Source organism: Polypterus senegalus, chromosome 9, assembly GCF_016835505.1.
Source record: "Polypterus senegalus isolate Bchr_013 chromosome 9, ASM1683550v1, whole genome shotgun sequence".
Classification (NCBI taxonomy): domain Eukaryota; kingdom Metazoa; phylum Chordata; class Cladistia; order Polypteriformes; family Polypteridae; genus Polypterus; species Polypterus senegalus.
In genome coordinates, this window is record NC_053162.1 from 70,218,967 (window position 1) to 70,236,688 (window position 17,722).

Genomic DNA, 17,722 nt, shown 5'->3' on the forward strand with positions numbered 1-17,722 from the left:
CCCGACTTATTAATTATCATTGCGAAGCAGAGCCTTACTGGAAATTTGAGGCATTTCAATTGAAATGGGAGATCAGATGGTATAATGGTGATGCCAGTAATACATTCAGAGTGTGGCACTCTGCTGTTTTTTTGTGTAGCTGCCTTCACACTGCTTCTCCGCTACTTTATAAACGAACACCACATAAGGCCATCGTTTCCCCTTGCTTCGCGGTTCTGTACTGTTTTATTGTTCGTTTATTATGATTCTTATAGTTATTGTGTAACTATTCGAGACTTACTTTACTGTTCAGGTACCCATCTCCTTTATTTAATCCGCGGCTTGTACGTTATTTTTTGTTCATTTATTACGATTATACATATTTATTGATTCCCTTCTTTAGCTGACTGCCTGCACATATAAGACCCTCCGCTGTTTTATAAACGAACGACATATAAAGCCATCATCTTGTCAATTGTGTAATGCGTTTTTTGAACAGGTTTGATGCATGGAAGTGATCACTCGTACTGCGTTCAGTCAGTTCACGTGAACTGCTCTCTTGTGTGATGTTGAGATGTCCACAGCTTTATTTAATGTTAGCTAAGACCCGGCACTTAAACGTTTCTCGCTACAGTAATTTTAACTCCGTTACAAAGTGATCCAAAGTCTCATTTATACCTCGTGTCTTCTCATTAAACTTGTATCTCGCAAATAAAGTATTCAGCGTTTTTCTTCAGCGCTCTTTGGGAGCTCTTCCTTGAAGATGTCACACGCAGCTCTGCCCCCCACGGCCATCGAGCTAACGTCCATTACAGTATATGGAGAAAAATAGGTTTCAGTTATGATCATTACGCGTAGAATTTCGAAATGAAACCTGCCCAACATTTGTAAGTAAGCTGTAAGGAATGAGCCTGCCAAATTTCAGCCTTCTACCTACACGGGAAGTTGGAGAATTAGTGGTGAGTGAGTGAGTGAGTCAGTGAGGGCTTTGCCTTTTATTAGTATAGATATAAAAAAGACACAACCCATTAAAATCCTTGCTTTATGTTTTTAACTTATGAGGAAAACAAAAGTAAAATCATTTGAAAATTATTTAATACAAGCTAAAAAAAATTCTGTAAAAGTGAAATCATTTGAAAATATTTATTTAATACGGACAACAGAGAAATATTATTATTATTTAATACAGGCAGTTAGAAAATAAAGTGGGCTGTGGCAAGCAGTAACAACACACTTTGTTGACACTGTATGTTGCAATGCTGATACAGAACTGCACAGCAGTGCGGCTGGGGAAAAAAACAGTAACAGTGTCGCTATCCTCAGCCAACAATAGCAACTGAACAAGTTGCAAAAAGGCAGCAAACACTAGTTTCTTCGTTACATTTGGGTTATTTTCATCAAGAGAATTTGATAAAAGAAAGTATAATTACTTATAATGTTACAACTAAGTACCGTAAGAATATATATTTTTATTATGAAATTTGAAAATAAACTAAATATGGTACATTTCGGTGCCCCTGAAAGGCCAGTACGGGAAACGGTAGAAAATGATCAAATATGGGACATGTCCCATATATAAGGGACGTCTGGCATCCCTACCATTGGAGAGTAGCTTTCACCAACATGAATATCATGTCACTGACCTGCTTCAATTTCACGGAGTAATTCAAAGAGAACGGAGTTGCTACAACTGAAGTTCAAGCAAGATGCCACACAGTCGCAGAGATAAGTGTGGGATGGGGTGGCGGTAGAATTTTAGCATTTAACAACAACCTCGCCCTTCTGTTATACAATAAGGAATGGTACTTTTATTGTACAGTGACAAAGAAATTAACAAAATTATTACTACTGTATTGACACTACTCATAACGGTAAATGCTGGAAAGACCCGGGATTTTCATTTTTACATATTGACAGCGACATGTAAATTGAAAAATTTCTTTTTTCTTCAGTTATATTCTTGAAAGAAGGCGTACTTGTTTTGCTATACCTTTTGCAAAAGTATTTATTTGATAGTTGGTCTTCAATCTTCACACATTATTCACGTAACATCAACATTTTGTCATTATTATAACATTTCTCTTTTAGATATGTGTTCAACATTTCTTGCCTCGCATTTCCTGTAATCCGTTTATGTAGATCGTTGTAGACATGGAACACACATGAAATGTATGTATTCGAAATAATATTTTATTTATCCTATACAATTCCACTTGACACTCTTTCAAAACAAAGACGCTGATGAAGAAGTGCGAAGGAATTTAAGGTGGCCCGGCATTACGAGTTTTTCGTAGACTTCAGGGATTTGAGTGTTGAGCCCAGAGGGTCAGAAGTGTAGAATGGAATATAGTGTAGCTTTGTCCCTTTATCCGTTTTGAGAATACATTCCTTGAAAACAGCATATGGGTTAGGTCATGGGACCTGTTATAAAAGTGTTGGTGTCCTGAAAGTGGATTACTATGAATTTTTAAGAGGAGGCTGTAGAACTCTATCTGCTGTTTGGAAAGTAGGCAGCTCTCATATATGAATCTTTATTGTGCAATCACACAGAATGCTTCTTCTCTCTTTATTGTCTACCACAGTGCAGATGACAGAATATGATATATTTATTCAATATGCTCCCCACTGTGTAGCTATAGAAGAATGAATGGAGAAAACTATGTGAAAGAAGCAACATTCTAACAAAGGCAATTAATAATAGACAGGGTGAATTGTGTAAACGGAGTCACCCATATAAATACTGAAAGGCATTTTTGAAGCTTTTAAAATACTATAGGTATTGTAAGCTATTGTACATTTTAGTTTGAATTTTTTTATTTAGCTACCCAGTAGATTAGTAATGATTAATGGCATAAATTATGGAATATAAATAACTAGCCAACCCGCAGCGTACCATACGCCGCATAATCAGGCCGGTTTTTTTAATGATTTTTAAGCACAGGGAGAAAATTAACATTTGAAAAATCGGTAATGTAATAAATCAGCAAGAAAAGAAAAATTGTAACAATGCACGGAACGAACCAACATACAATCGTCTGTGACTGAAAACTGGTGGACCACAATTGCACCTTCTCTTGCCAGACGGAGGGATGGGGGTGCACGGTGCAGAGTGTGAAACGGGAGGAGAGAAGGACGTCCATTCAGCTCCCTCCGTCATGCTAGTCTGCTGAATTCTCATTCAATATGTACTGCCCGCTCATGTGCCCACCTCCAACTTGTCACTTGAGTCATTGGCTGCTTTTCTATATATAATCCACCAAGACACCTGACCACAGTAGTAGCGAGGTGGGAGGGAGATGTGTACAAAGGGTAGGGACGCAACCAGTGGGAGCGTGAGTCGCACTTAGTGGGAATTCCACGGTTTGCAGCTCAAATGGGTTTCAACGGCTTACCCACGCCGGGTAGACACACGCTAAATGTCATGCATAATTATTTATTGAATGCTAAACACTTCTGGAAAGACACGGTTGTCTAAAATGGGTTGGTGTGAGAATACAACAGTAAGTGAATGAAAAGATGGAACTCTGGAGAGAGAGAAATACACTACAATAGTGAACCTGCGGCATAACAAATGCTGCATAATTATTTATTGATGGTTGAACACTTCTGGAAAGACACAGTTGTCTAAAAAGGGAGGGTTTGAGGATACAACAGAAAGTGAATGAAAAGATGGAACTCTGGAGAGAGCAACATATAATTGTCCGTGAGTGAAGAAGACGCATGTTTGTCGCGGATGCGAATTGCTGTATGTAGCGTGTAAAACAGTTTGCTATGGTGCACGCGTCGTGCGTCGTAACCGAAAACTCGGTTTTTAAAGATTGCTTACTTAATTGTGTTTTAACCTCAGTTGTAAAGGATTGTTTTAAGGATCACATGGGATACCCCTCGCAAACTGTTTTACACGCTGTATATGGCGACTCACCTCCGCAAGAAACATGCCTCTATGAACAGTCAAGGTGGCTGGGAGGTACATGAGGCCTCCACAACAGACGAATATAAACGACGCCGTTCTTTCTGTGTCGTCGTGCCCGAGTTGGTGGGCGTGGCCCTGTGAGTTGTCGTCGTATCCAATGGTCTTGGAGTTGGTGGACGTGGCTCCTCCCTGCGTGCGCCATAGGTATCTTACTTGTCAGCGGCTTAGTGAGTCCACGTCCCTTCCGGCGTGCTTTCCATGGGTGTCTTGCCTTAGTGAATTATATATATATATACTAGCAGAATACCCGCGCTTCGCAGCGGAAAAGTAGTGTGTTAAAGAAGGTACGAAAAAGAAAAGGAAAAATTTAAAAAATAACGTAACATGATTGTTAATGTAATTGTTTTGTCATTGATATGAGTGTTGTTCTCATATCTATCTATCTATCTATCTCTATATATATATATATATATATATATATCTATATATATATATATATATATATATATATCTATATATATATATATATATATATATATATATATATATATATATATATATATATATATATATATATATATATATATATATATATATATATATATATATATATATATACACACACACAGCTTGGCAGCGAGAAGTAGTGTGTTAAAGAAGTTATGAAAAAGAAAAGGAAACATTTTAAAAATAATGTAACATGATTGTCAAAGTAATTGTTTTGTGTATTTGGCGGCAGCGTCACAAAGTTTTTTTCGTCTAGCTGCATCAGAAAATGTACCACGACGTCTGACACGCCTCCTTTTTACTGTTTTCTCACAGCTTGCATTGCTGCTGTCATATATATACATATCACATATCTACATATCTATATATACACACATATATATATATATACATATATATATATATATATATATATATATATATATATATATACACATACCTATCTACATCATATACACACACACATACATACACACACACAAATTATATATATGTATGTGTGTATGTATGTATGTATGTATGTGTGTGTGTGTGTGTGTATGTGTGTTTGTGTGTGTATGTGTGTATATATATACACATACATATACTTGTGTGTATGTTTGTATGTCTATATGTGTGTGTATAGGTTTGGTCACTGAGTGCAAGGGAGAAATAATAAAATATAGTCTAAGTTATTAAACAGTAAAACATTAACGTTTTTAAGAAGTACAGGTACATTGAGCACTACTGGAGTGGTTGCGGGTAAACTACATTTTAAAGACGGTGTAACACAACAGGTAAGTAACTATCAGCAGCTAAAATATATATGGATCATCTCTCGGTAGTAGATCCCTTTTGAAAGGCGCTACACGACGGTTGTGGTATAGAAATTACATTTTCTATGTGAACGTTCAAATTTGTGCCTCTGGTAATGTGCCTTACCGGCATTTAAAGAAAATTAGTTTTGTGTCCTCTGCAGTGTTAAGCGAGAAAGGCTTTGGTTTGGGATAAAAGGAAAAAAGGTGTAAAGAAAGGAAAGTTGCCTTTTTCTTTTATATAGTATAGAGAGATGTGTTCGCTGACGTTATGATCGCCTTTTGGGGACAGTCGCGTGGGTCTTGTGTAGACTGGTGAGACGTCCTCGCTATTAATCGGCTGTGATGGCAGTGTCAGTCCTCCACTCGTGTGCGTGTCTTCATAATCCGGGTGAGAACCTCATAATCGTATACGTGCAAAAGAAAGTGTGAATCGCCTTAATATTATTTTGCCGTGGTGTACAAAAGGGGTCCCGTGTTTGCACTTGTCTGGGCTATAGCTGGGGGAGGATGAAAAAAATTAAAAGTGCTCACTTTGACTTAAGGCAGAAGCGCAGTCAGCGTCTCAAAGGCTGGCACAGCTATGCACGCGCTGGCTGCTCGACTTTTGCAGGGCAGGAGACCACAGTTTTTGCAGACACGTTCATGATATCAAGTCTCAGCGGTCTTTGGAGGTCATTCATATATATATATATATATATATATATATATATATATATATATATATATATATATATATATATATATATATATATATATATATATATATATATATATATATATATATCAAAATACCCGCCCCTCGCAGTGGAGAAGTAGTGTGTTAAAGAAGTAATGAAAAGAAAAGGAAACATTTTAATAATAACGTAACATGATTGACATTGTCATGAGTGTTGGTGTCATATATATGCCTGCTTAAATAAGTCACCCTCGCTTTGCTCTTACTTTATTTACCGTTCATTTAACCACGGCTAGTGGCGGAAAAATTATAAAATGGAAGGAGGATGGCTTTACCAAAACAATTATTGATGGCGAATCGATTATTCATAAAGCTTGAATTGGTGATCTGTTTTTCTGTGTTAACCTCATATTTTTTCATACTTCTTCTCAAACCAAGTTGGTGCGAGGGTAAAATGAATTGGGATGCGCTGATCAAAGTAATCGGTGTACCAGGAAATCATGCATTGACAAAAGCTCCCCTTTGCTTGTAATGCAAAGTGTGAATAAATGCATTATTTTTTAACGCGTTATGAAGCACATGCATCGAAGCTTCTCAGCTGTGCTTGTGCTAAGAAAAGGAAAGATTTTAAAAATAACGTAACACGATTGTCAATGTAACCTTTTGTAAGTAGTGCCTGGAGGATTCAGTGTGGAGAAACTCTATAGAGACAGCGTGTGTATTAACTTGTGGATTTTTCTGTGAGTATTTGGTGGCAGTCTGACGAAGTTGCTTCGGAAGACGGCGTTAGCTGGAGCTCAGCTCAGAGCCAAATGAGATGAATGGGAGGGAGATGATGACGTGACTCCCCACCCGCCTTTAACTGTCAATCCCCACAAACACAGTCTCGGAATTTGCATAAGCACACCCCTTCACCTACAATTTTAACTTAGTTATAAAGTGATCAAAACTCTCGTTTATATCCTGCGTCCTCTCATTAAACTAGTATCCCGCATTACCTGTGGGCATGTGAAACGCCAGCGGTAGCCTGTCTATGAACTTAATTTAAAGTTTAGGTTTACACCTTGCTTTCTTTCCGAGGTAGCATCAGTCATGAATATGGTAGTATATGTCACTCGCTCGCTTCTTATTGTTTCGCTGCCTTCTCAATTATATAATGCATGTTTTCTTAAGCGCTTTTTGGAGGTCTTCCTGGTTTTCTACGCACTGCGTTGACAGTCAGTTCACGTGATTACGTGAGAGGCGTGATGATGTCACACGAAACTCCGCCCCCCCACATCATTCCCGCTCAACTCCATTACAGTTAATGGAGAAAAATACCTTCCAGTTATGACCATTAGGCGTAGAATTTCTAAATGAAACCTGCCCAACTTTTGTAAGTAAGCTGTAAGGAATGAGCCTGCCAAATTTCAGCCTTCTACCTACACGGGAAGTTGGAGAATTAGTGATGAGTGAGTGAGTGAGTGAGTGAGTGAGTGAGTGAGTGAGTGAGTGAGGGCTTTGCCTTTTATTAGTATAGATTAGATAATTACATAAATAATTTCCCTTTCAAAATGGTAGCAATTATGTCAAAATTTATATAATTACTACTCACTTAAGACAAACACAGTTGCCATGCATTTTAATTTGGTGTAAAAATCAAAATATTTAATCTATACATTTTATTAAAAACATAACATTTTGAAGAAAAAAAACTTCATCAACCAAAATACACAAATAAGTATTGTCAAATACCATATGGTACTGTCTCTTCTATAATATTTATAGTAACAGCATTGTTGAAACACTCTTACATGTTCTTGAGTTGCTTCTGGTGAAAACACTTTATCCAGCTCAAAGTTCATTGATTTCCCCTTGTGTGCCACATACATAACAGCATCATCATCTGTATCAAATACCACAACATTTTTGGTATCTGCATCATCCCCATCTTCTTTATTAAGTGGTCGCACTCTACAGAATACTCTAATGTTCCCTAAAATGAGAAAAAATAAAAAATAAAATAAAAAACAAATGCCATTACACTTCATTAAATTAGGTTTTCATGAATAAAATGTAACGTTTCTGGAGTTAACACATATTCTGACAACACAAACTTGTATCTAACAAAATCCAAGTAATTTAGTGAAATGTATACATGTTCATGGGGAAGACAAATGTTTTGGGTCTCCTTCCAAATTTAAAGTAATGCTGCAATTTAAAAATACTGTAGATACCATACGCTTTGTTATTACATTTAAACAAACAAAATGGAAAATCAAACGTGAATGCAGTTTATTATTACGAACTCAAAAATAATATTTAAATTTAGTAATATTTCTAAACATAATCCAATGTCTATTCCAAACACTTCTAAATTTGTTAACCTAAATGGTCTTGATTAAACAGACTTTTTCCGCCATTTGCAAAACTTTTAACCCATTTGCAGTCCATTGTTTTGAGCTAACATTTCCTTTTACACTGCTTTGCTTCTTCTTGCAACAAATATTTGATTTGAACAGTCTCATTACAAACGGCACAATGGAACATTAAATAAACAAAATGAAAATTTGACCATGACCACAAATTACAAACTGAGTGCAGGCATGAAAAACAAGACTGGTTATCGTTGTAAGATGATGACATTGGGAGCAGTTTCAGAAATGATTTCAACACAGACTAATTTTAAATTTTGATTTTCCTTAGAAGGATAAATCTATACATGATAAATAAGAACATTTGTACTCTTTTTGGCATGTTCAGTAAGTGAAATGTCATTATATCACTTTTTGTCTAATCATTATGTGCCTTTTTAATTTCATAATAGTACTAGCTAATTTGAAATCCTTATATACACAGATGGCTCGTTTCCATTTTTGTTTAGAAATAAAAATTACTGAATGCACTCTGCTCCCATGGCTTAATGGAATTGGATTCTTATTTTTCCTGTTCACTTTATTTGCATTGTTAGTAATTTTAATGATGAAAACTGTCAATTATCATCTTTTTTATTCACTAACAAAATACAGTTACTGATGGCAATCATGGTGAAATTTACTGGGATTTTTTTTTTTTTTTTTAATGGAAAGTGTTCTCAATTTATATTAACCCAGTCACAGGGGATGCACAAATTAGTGTGTTTCTTTGCGCCAGTCCCAAACCCGGATAATTTGGGAGGGTTACATCAGGGAGGGTATCCGGTGTAAACATTTGCCAGATCAGTATGCGGGCAACAATACAGATTTCCATACTGGATCGGATGGGACCTGGGTTAACAATGACCCCCCATCACATCAGTACTGTTAGCCAACAGGGTGCTGGTGGAAATTGGGCTACTGTTGGCCGAAGAAGAGGGGGGGAGGCATGTCTGGAGGCAGGAGGAGAGGAGGAAGGTTAGAAGAGTGGAAGTGAGGGTATGATCATTGAATGTTGGCAGTATGACTGGTAAAGGGAGAAAGTTAGTCGATATGATGGAGAGAAAGAAGGATGATATATTGTTCATGCAAGAGACTAGATGGAAGGGGAGTAAAGCCAGGTGTATCAGAGACAGGTTCAAATTATTCTACCATGGTGTAGATTTAGGAGAAATGGAGTAAGGGTTATCATGAAGGAACAGTACGTCAAGAGTGTTTTGGTGGTGCGAAGCTAATCGGACAGAGTGTCGATAATGAAGCTGGAGATTGAAGGTGTGATGATGAATGTTACTAGTGCATATGCCTCAAAATCTGGAGTGAGTTGGATAAAGTGGTGCAGAGTATACCCAAGCGAGAGAGAGTGGTGAATGGAGCAGATTTCAATGGATATGTTGGTGAAGGTACCAGAGGGGATGAGGAGGTGATGGGTAGGTATGGTGTCAAGGAGAGAAATGCAGAAGGTCAAATATTAGTGGATTTTGCAAAAAAGATGGACATGGCTGTAGTGAATACATATTTTACGATGAGGAAGGAACACAGGGGGGCATACAAGAGTGGAGGAAGATGCACACAGGTGGATTATACCCTGTGGTGGATGGTCAATCTGATGGAGAGTGGAGACTGCAAAGTGGTGGCATGGGAAAGCATAGTTAGGCGGCATTGGATGGGGGTCTGTATTATGATGTTAATAGTAACTACAGAAGGATAAAACTGATCAGCCACAGTATGAAGTTATGGGAAAGAGTAGTGGAAACTAGGTTAAGAAGGAAGGTGATGACTAGTGAGCAGTAGGATGGTTTCATGCCAAGTAAGAGCACTAAAGATGTGATGTTTGCTTTGAGGTTGTTGATGGAAAAGACAAAGCTGAAAGGAGTTGCATGTGTATTTGTGGACTCTGAGAATCCATATGACAGGGGGCCTAGAGAGGATTTGTGGTATTGTATGTGGAAGTCAGGAGTGGCAGAGAGGTATGTAAGAGTGGTACAAGATATATACGAGTGAAGTGAGACAATAGTGATGTTTGCGGTAGAAGTGACAGATGTGTTTAAAAGGTGGAGGTGGGATTATATCAGGGATCTACTCTGAGCTCTTTCTTATTTGCAATGGTGATGGACAGGCTGACAGAGGAGATTAGACAAGAATCCCCATGACTATGACATTTTCGGATGACACTGTGATCTGTAGGGAGGAGGTCGAGGAGACCCTGGAAAGGTGGAGATATGCCCTAGAGAGGAGAGGAATGAAGGTCAGTAGGACCAACACAGAATAAATGTGTGTGAATAAAAGGGAGGTCAGAGGAATGATGAGGATGCAGGGAGTAGAGTTGGCAAAAGTGGATGAGTTTAAATTCCCAGGATCAAAAGTACAGAGTTAATGGGGAGTGTGGAAGAGAGGGTAAGAAGAGTTTTAGGAGTGATTTTTGACAGACAGATATCAGCAAGAGTGTAAAGGAAAGTCTACAAGACAGCAGTGAGACCAGCTAAGTTGTATGGTTGGACAAGGAGGTGCTGACAAAAAGACAGGAAACGGAGCTGGAGGTGGCAGAGTTAATGATGTTGAGATTTGCACTGGGTGTAATGAGGATGGAAAGGATTAAGACCGAGTACATTAGAGAGTCAGCTCATGTTGGACGGTTTGGAGACAAAGCTAGAGAGGCGAGATTGCGTTGGTTTGGACATGTGCAGAGGAGAGATTCAAGGTATATTGGGAGAAGTATGTTAGGGATGGAGCTGTCAGGCAAGAGGAAAAGGGGAAAGCCTAAAAGGAGGTTTATGGATTTGGGAAAAGAGGACATGCAGATGGTGGGTGTGACAGAGCAAAATGCAGAGGGCTGGAAGATATGGAAAAAGATTATCCACTGTGGCAACAACTAACATGTGCAGCCAAAAGAAGAAGAATTTCTCAACTTATATTTAAGAAATAGTGGTAGTAATTATGAATTATAATTTGCTGAATAAAATGTTAAAGTTGGCTTAATAGCAAAAAACTGGATTCATTGCAAAGTCAGGGAAGAACTTTAAAACATGTTGCAAGGAAAATGTTCTACGTTGATAATTATTAAACACTAAACTGATATAAAAGTATATACCTACTGTTTACATGCATCTCACAGTAAAGCTTGATTCATTACAAGCAGAATGTGTTTGTTACATGCTCTTTTCATTAGTAAGCAATGAATATTTCCAGAAGTTCTCACCTTTTAGTCTAACAAGTTCATTGTGACACTTTTTACGAAGAGCCATCTCTCGTTTATATTTACGTAGCAGCTCTTGATTAACACTGTTCACTTTTTCAATAACCTGGCAGATCTACGAAAAAATCAATTGAAGCATACTGGTTTAATTAAAAATCAAAAACAGAAAACAAAACTCAAATGATTTTATGAACTGTTCCAATGAAAATGTAGTCTATAAATACAGCATAAACTGAATATATAGAAAAACTTGCATTTTCTTAAAGGCCTCACTTTTGGCAAAGACAACCATTGTAACATACAAATCAGAGAGCAGATATATAAAAAATGACTTAACTCTAATGACAGTCTTCCTTCAGACTATGGGTAATGCAAACATATACTACAAATTCTTATTCCATCATCACATTTTCAGATTTACAGTCTCATAAATGGGGAAAAAAAACAATACTTTTAAATGAATTCTTTTTTTGCTTTAATTTCTTGCTGTGGGATTGCCTTTGCATTTCACTTAACAAAATACTAAGAGAGCTTTCACTCACCTCCTGCTTTGCATCTCCAATGGCTCTCTCCAAAAGGCTGGGAAAATCCTGCACTTGTCTTTTTAAACTATTATAATCACTTGTTAGAGTCCGCAAAGCTGGCTGAAGTGTCATAAGGTTAGCACGCACCCCTGAGTGGAAATACAGTATAAATTACAAAACAATGTAAAATATGAACAAAATAGTTAGCATTATATAAAAGGCTAAATCAAATTTAAACAGCTAGAAACAGAAAATTATGCTTCCATTTCCCATGTCTCTATTTACGTAGTATCACAAACAGTTGATTTGATATGCTTTGCTAGAAAAAAAATAAAACATCACTGATAAAAAGAACATAAATGCACTGCTAAAAAAATTAAGGGAACACTTAATCATCACAGTATAACGCCAAGTCAGTTAAGCTTCAGGGATATCAATCTGTCCAGCTAGAAAGTACAAGTGATTCTCAATCAACTTCACTTGCTTTGGTGCAAATGAAAGTAAAAAAAAACAGGTGCACTGGAAAGGCAACAGCAAGACAACCATCAAAAAGGGAATGGTTTTACAGGTGGTAGCCATAGACAAATGCTTTCTCTTTATCTTTCCTGGCTGATTCTTCTCTAGTTTTGTGTTTTTCTAGTGTCCTTGTCACTACTGGTAGCATGGAGCAATACCTGCAGCCCATTCAGCCTTCACAGGTAGTCCAGTTCCTCGAGGATGGCACATCCATACTTTGTCGCAAGAGTGTTTGCTGTGTCCCCCAGCACAGTCTCAAGAACATGGACGAGATACCTAAAGACGAGTCGTTACACAAGCAGAGTTGGATAGGGTGGCAAAAGGGCATCAAACCAGCAGCAGGACCTATACTTGCTCTTTTGTGCGAGAACAAAAAGGAGGAGCATTGCCAGAGCCTTCCAGCTGGCTACTGGTGTGCATGTTTCAGACCAAACTATCAGACTAGACTCCATTAGGGCCCAATGTCCTCTTATTGGACCTTTGCTTACAGCCCATCATCGTGCAGCTCAATGAGCCTGGATGAGAAACACATTGATGCCATTGACTGGCCCACACGTTCCCCAGACCTGAATTTAATTGAGAACCTCTGGGATGTTATGTATTGGTGCATCTGATTCCACCAAGTAGCACCACAAATCGTCCAGGAGCTAACTGATGCCCTCATCCAGGTCAGGGAGGAAATCCTCCAGGACACCATCCTCCACTTTATCAGGAGCATGCCCATACATTGTCAGGAGTACATACAGGCATGTGGGGGCCAGACACACTACTGAGTCATATTATGAGCTACTGTGATAAAATTCAGCTTGTGATTGCAATTTTTGATTTTGAGGGCTGGATTTAATATCACATCGAAAATCAATGGGTTGGTAATTCTGGTTATTATTAACCACTGTTACATCATTTTGTACTCAACAAATTACACAGATTTACTGAGTAAAGATTTTCCACTTAAGTATTTTGTTCATTGATATCTGATGTATGATTTAAGTGTTCCCTTAATTTTTTGAGCACTATATAATTTCAGCTAAATACTGAAAGAACCCATGAGGATGGACTTAGCATTACCGGTAGCACGAAGCACCACACTATATACTTCTCAAAAATCATTTTAAGAAATTACAGCTCCTTTTCTCAACCCCCATTTATATAGCATATTTAAATACTGTACATATTTTACTTCTCAAAGAGTACTGAAAAAAGAAAATAATTTTATACCAGGTGACATGATTCTGTCACATTAAAATTCAAACCTTCATAAACATATTCCAACATATTATTCTAACATATTTTTAATAATATTATTTTGATTCAATATTGAGAAGACCTGAACAAAAGTTTCAAATTTATATAATTCTAAAAATCACACCTGGTTACAACGAGTTCAAGGCAAGAGCTATCTGAGTAGACTGCCAGTGTCCTAGAGGTATAAAAATCATAATTCTGAAAATGCAGGCACTATATTAAAAAGCTGCCGTAATCTTCCTTAATTACAAGTTTTTTAGACAACTGCAATAAACAATAAATTAGCTCTTTTGCAACTCTTTCATGCAGATTTTATCTCTATAAATTTTTTCTTTCTCATTTATCTAAGTATATAATCTTGGTTTAGAATGACCAGACAATTTACAAGTTAATGGTAAAGAAAATAAGTACAGTACAAGATTGCACAGTTGAAAGACTAGGACCAAGGTTTTGAGACAAAGTTATCCATTACCAGAATAGCTAGCCAATCATTTGTGTGTAGCACCACAAGGTCCAGAATCCCATGTGATTTTTTACCGTAAAGAATGGCCAATCTAAGACAAGAGAGCAACATCACAAAAAGAGATGCCATTCCATCTGGACATCACAGAACGCAATTCATGCATCAACCCCACTGCTGATTTTAAAATCCATCCTGGAGAACATCTTCTTTTGACACTGATACTAATATTTCGTACGCTTTCTGACTTTAAAGCAACAGTGCAATTTTTGTTTACAGCTTGAGAGAGATGGCTGGGAGCCTTACACAGCCAGGACGCCCTCTACCTCGAAGGGCACGATGAAACAGCATTCACAGGGCATTGTGTCCCTCAGACCGCTACGTGGCAGCCTGCCTGGGTTGCGGGAGCACCATGGTTTCCCACAGGACATCATGGGAACTGGAGTTCTTTGACTCAGTCCTGTTGGATTCTGTGGATGCCGCGGGGACTGGGGGCCCCTACTTTGTTTGAAGTGCTCCCACACCAGACATGTAGGACACCAGAAGTACTCCTGGGTTTTGTATAAGAGGAGCTGCTTGGCACAACTCCGAAAGCCAGAGTCTAGAGTCTAGAAAGCCAAAGCGAGCATTCTTGAGTAAACTGAGGACCCACAAAGTCAAGAAGATAAATGTAAATTTAAACAAGAAAAAAAAAAAAAAAACATTACAAAAATGTAAAAATAAAAGTACATAGAATAATAGAGACGGAATGCAAATTAAAAACTAAAATAAATCCTCTACTCTAAATACCACTGGCTTATAAGTAGGACAGCCTTTTAAGTACTAGCCTGGGACTATATCTGTTTGAAGCCTGGCTACCATTTCTCAGTCAGGAAAAAGGTTAGGAAATCCAGGGGAGACCCTGTCCAAGTTCTGCCTAACAGCCCCAGATTTTCCAGTACTGCTGGACTCCAGCCTTCTATTAAAGGCCCATGCAACCCCACAGCTACCTGTCCATCATAATGGAGAATAGGGAGGTAGGTACTTCATAATAAGCTTCTTCGCTGCTACATAACTGCTTGCATAATCTCCGTAATTTCCTATAGTAATGGATCTATATGGCTGCCACAGAAGTAACTGCTTGTATGGCTCCATAAACAGTATTGAGGCATAGCACCACTAATCAGTGAATACCTGGAGAGCCTGGAGTGGGTTTCAGCTTTCTTCGTCCTCTGGCTAAAAGCAACATCTCGCTAATTATCGAAGTGGAACTTTTTAATGTTCAGTCCCTGACAAATAAATCCTGTCTAATTTATAATCATATTGTAGACAGGGGGATTGACATTATTTGTTTGACTGAGACCTGGCATAATTCAGAGGTATACTCAGTTTTAAATGAGTCCTGCCCTCCTGGGTACACTTACCTCGAAAAGGCCCGCAGCTCTGGTCGTGTCATGTATCGGATTTAAGCCCTCTTATTGCTGATATCATTAATCACTCTCTCCAGAGCCGCTTAGTACCACAGGCCTTGAAAACCTCAAAAATTACACCTCATTTTAAAAAAATCCTCTTTGGATCCAGAAGTGATAGCAAACTATCGTCCGACTTCCAACCTTCCATTTTTGTCTAAGGTTTTGGAAAAGGTTGTTTTTGTTCCAGCTTCAGGATCACCTCAAAAAATGCAATCTGGTTTCCGATCTCCTCATAGCACTGGTCAGAGTCACCAATGACCTCCTGATGGCTGCTGACCAGGGCTCTCCATCACTCCTTATCCTTCTGGATCTCACAGCTGCATTTGATACAGTAGACCATAATATTCTCCTCCATCATCTCCACTATATAATTGGACTATCTGGCACTGCTCTGGAGTGGTTTGAGTTCTATCTCACAGACAGGGCTGAGTATGTGGCCATGGGGGGATGCTAAATCTCATACCCACACTGTCATCTGTGGGGTCCCACAAGGATCAGTCCTTGGGCCGACCCTTTTCAACAACATCTATATGCTACCCCTTGTTCACACCATCGGCAGGCATGGAATTTCATTCCACTGTTATGCTGATGATACGCAGCTCTATGCGAGACTGGATTCGACCTCCCTTACACCTCCATTAACTCTTTCCTCTTGCTTGGATGAGACTGAGGCTTGGAAGTCCAAGAACCTCCTCAAGATGAACAGCACTAAAACTGAAGCTCTTAATTGGCACCCCCCTCAACTTCATTCCTTTGTAAATTGTATTTCCTTTCCTGACCGTACCATTGCCCTCTCCCCTTCAGTTACAAATGTGTCAAATTAGACTCCCATCTGTTATTTGATACACATGTCCATCGCCTTTGTAAAATTGCATTCCTTCATCTCCGAAATATAGCCAAACTCTGCCAACTGCCTCTCCCATTGTGATGTTGAAAAGCTGGTTTATGCTTTGTCTCCTCCAGGCTGGAATATTGTAATGCACTCCTCATCAGAATACCCAACAAGAGCCTTCAAAAGCTCCAACAAATTTAAAATAGTGCTGCAAGGATCCTGATGAGGGTGCGGAAATATGAACACATTTTACCAATCCTTCGGTCACTTCATTGGCTCCCTATTCACCTCTGCATTGAATACAAACTTTGTCTGCTTACTCACCAGTGTATTTATGGAAATGCTCCAAAATATTTTAAGAAACTCCTTATATTACAATCCACTACAAGAAACCTCTGTTTTGCAAATACCTACCACCTTCGCCCCCCTATGACCAAACATTGTACAATGGGTGACTAAGCCTTTGCAGTGGTTGCTTCACGGCTCTGGAATACCCTACTCGAGAGCCTGAGAACACAGCAGATTGTGGGCCGTTTTAACATTAGAATTACCAGTGCCTAGGAGAAAACTTGTAGATCCATCTCACCATAAATCCATTCGCACCTCTCCGTCAGCGTCTTTTGCCTATAAGGCCTTGTTCACACGGGCGTTAAAATCGAGCGTTTTTTTGCCGTTCGTAGCGTTCGGTGAGCGCGGATCAAGCTCCGTGTTTTCTACGTAGGAGTCAATGAGAGTGTTCACACGGGCTTTGGTGACGTCGTTTGTCGGCTGCGCGTTTATACGGCATCAAAAAAACGTTGCATGCAGCTTTTTCTTGGCGTTCAAAACCCAACGAACGCAAGGAAACCGTTTCTAGTTCGTTTTCTGCGCGTTTATTTTACGCTTCGGAGGAGCGCGGTTGGGCATTTCAGTGCATAACACCGGTGTAAGCGCACACTCGACTACTGTTTCCTTACCTCAAAGTGACAAGTAGTCTCTCTTCGGGGCTAACACCAAGTCGCAAATTGGTTGATCGGCGTGCAATGTGGCATTGCACCAGCTGCAGCAGACAATCAAAAGTGGAAACCGACATCCGACAGCAATTAAAAAAACTTGCGCGGAAATTTTCGCATTTCATCATAAAGCACAAAAAAAACTTCCTTTAACCCGACGTTGTGCAGTCAGAGTATGAACCCAGTAGCGGCGATTTTTCTCTCCCTACGCCGTATTCCGAGTATTTTTAAAACAAGAAGATTA

At 38.8% G+C, this 17,722-nt stretch overlaps 1 protein-coding gene across 2 annotated transcripts in view; it reads right to left on the reverse strand.

The window, feature by feature from the left end:
* The window catches only part of kifc3 (kinesin family member C3), a 116,243-nt gene that overhangs the window by 22,508 nt on the left and 76,013 nt on the right, over positions 1 to 17,722 (reverse strand). For both annotated transcript variants that reach the window (XM_039763215.1, XM_039763216.1), the window contains 3 exons: positions 12,001 to 12,131; positions 11,462 to 11,573; positions 7,666 to 7,847 (listed from right to left, as the gene is read on the reverse strand). In XM_039763215.1, coding sequence (XP_039619149.1) covers positions 7,666 to 7,847; positions 11,462 to 11,573; positions 12,001 to 12,131 — 425 coding nt within the window. The remainder of the gene's footprint in view (positions 1 to 7,665; positions 7,848 to 11,461; positions 11,574 to 12,000; positions 12,132 to 17,722) is intronic.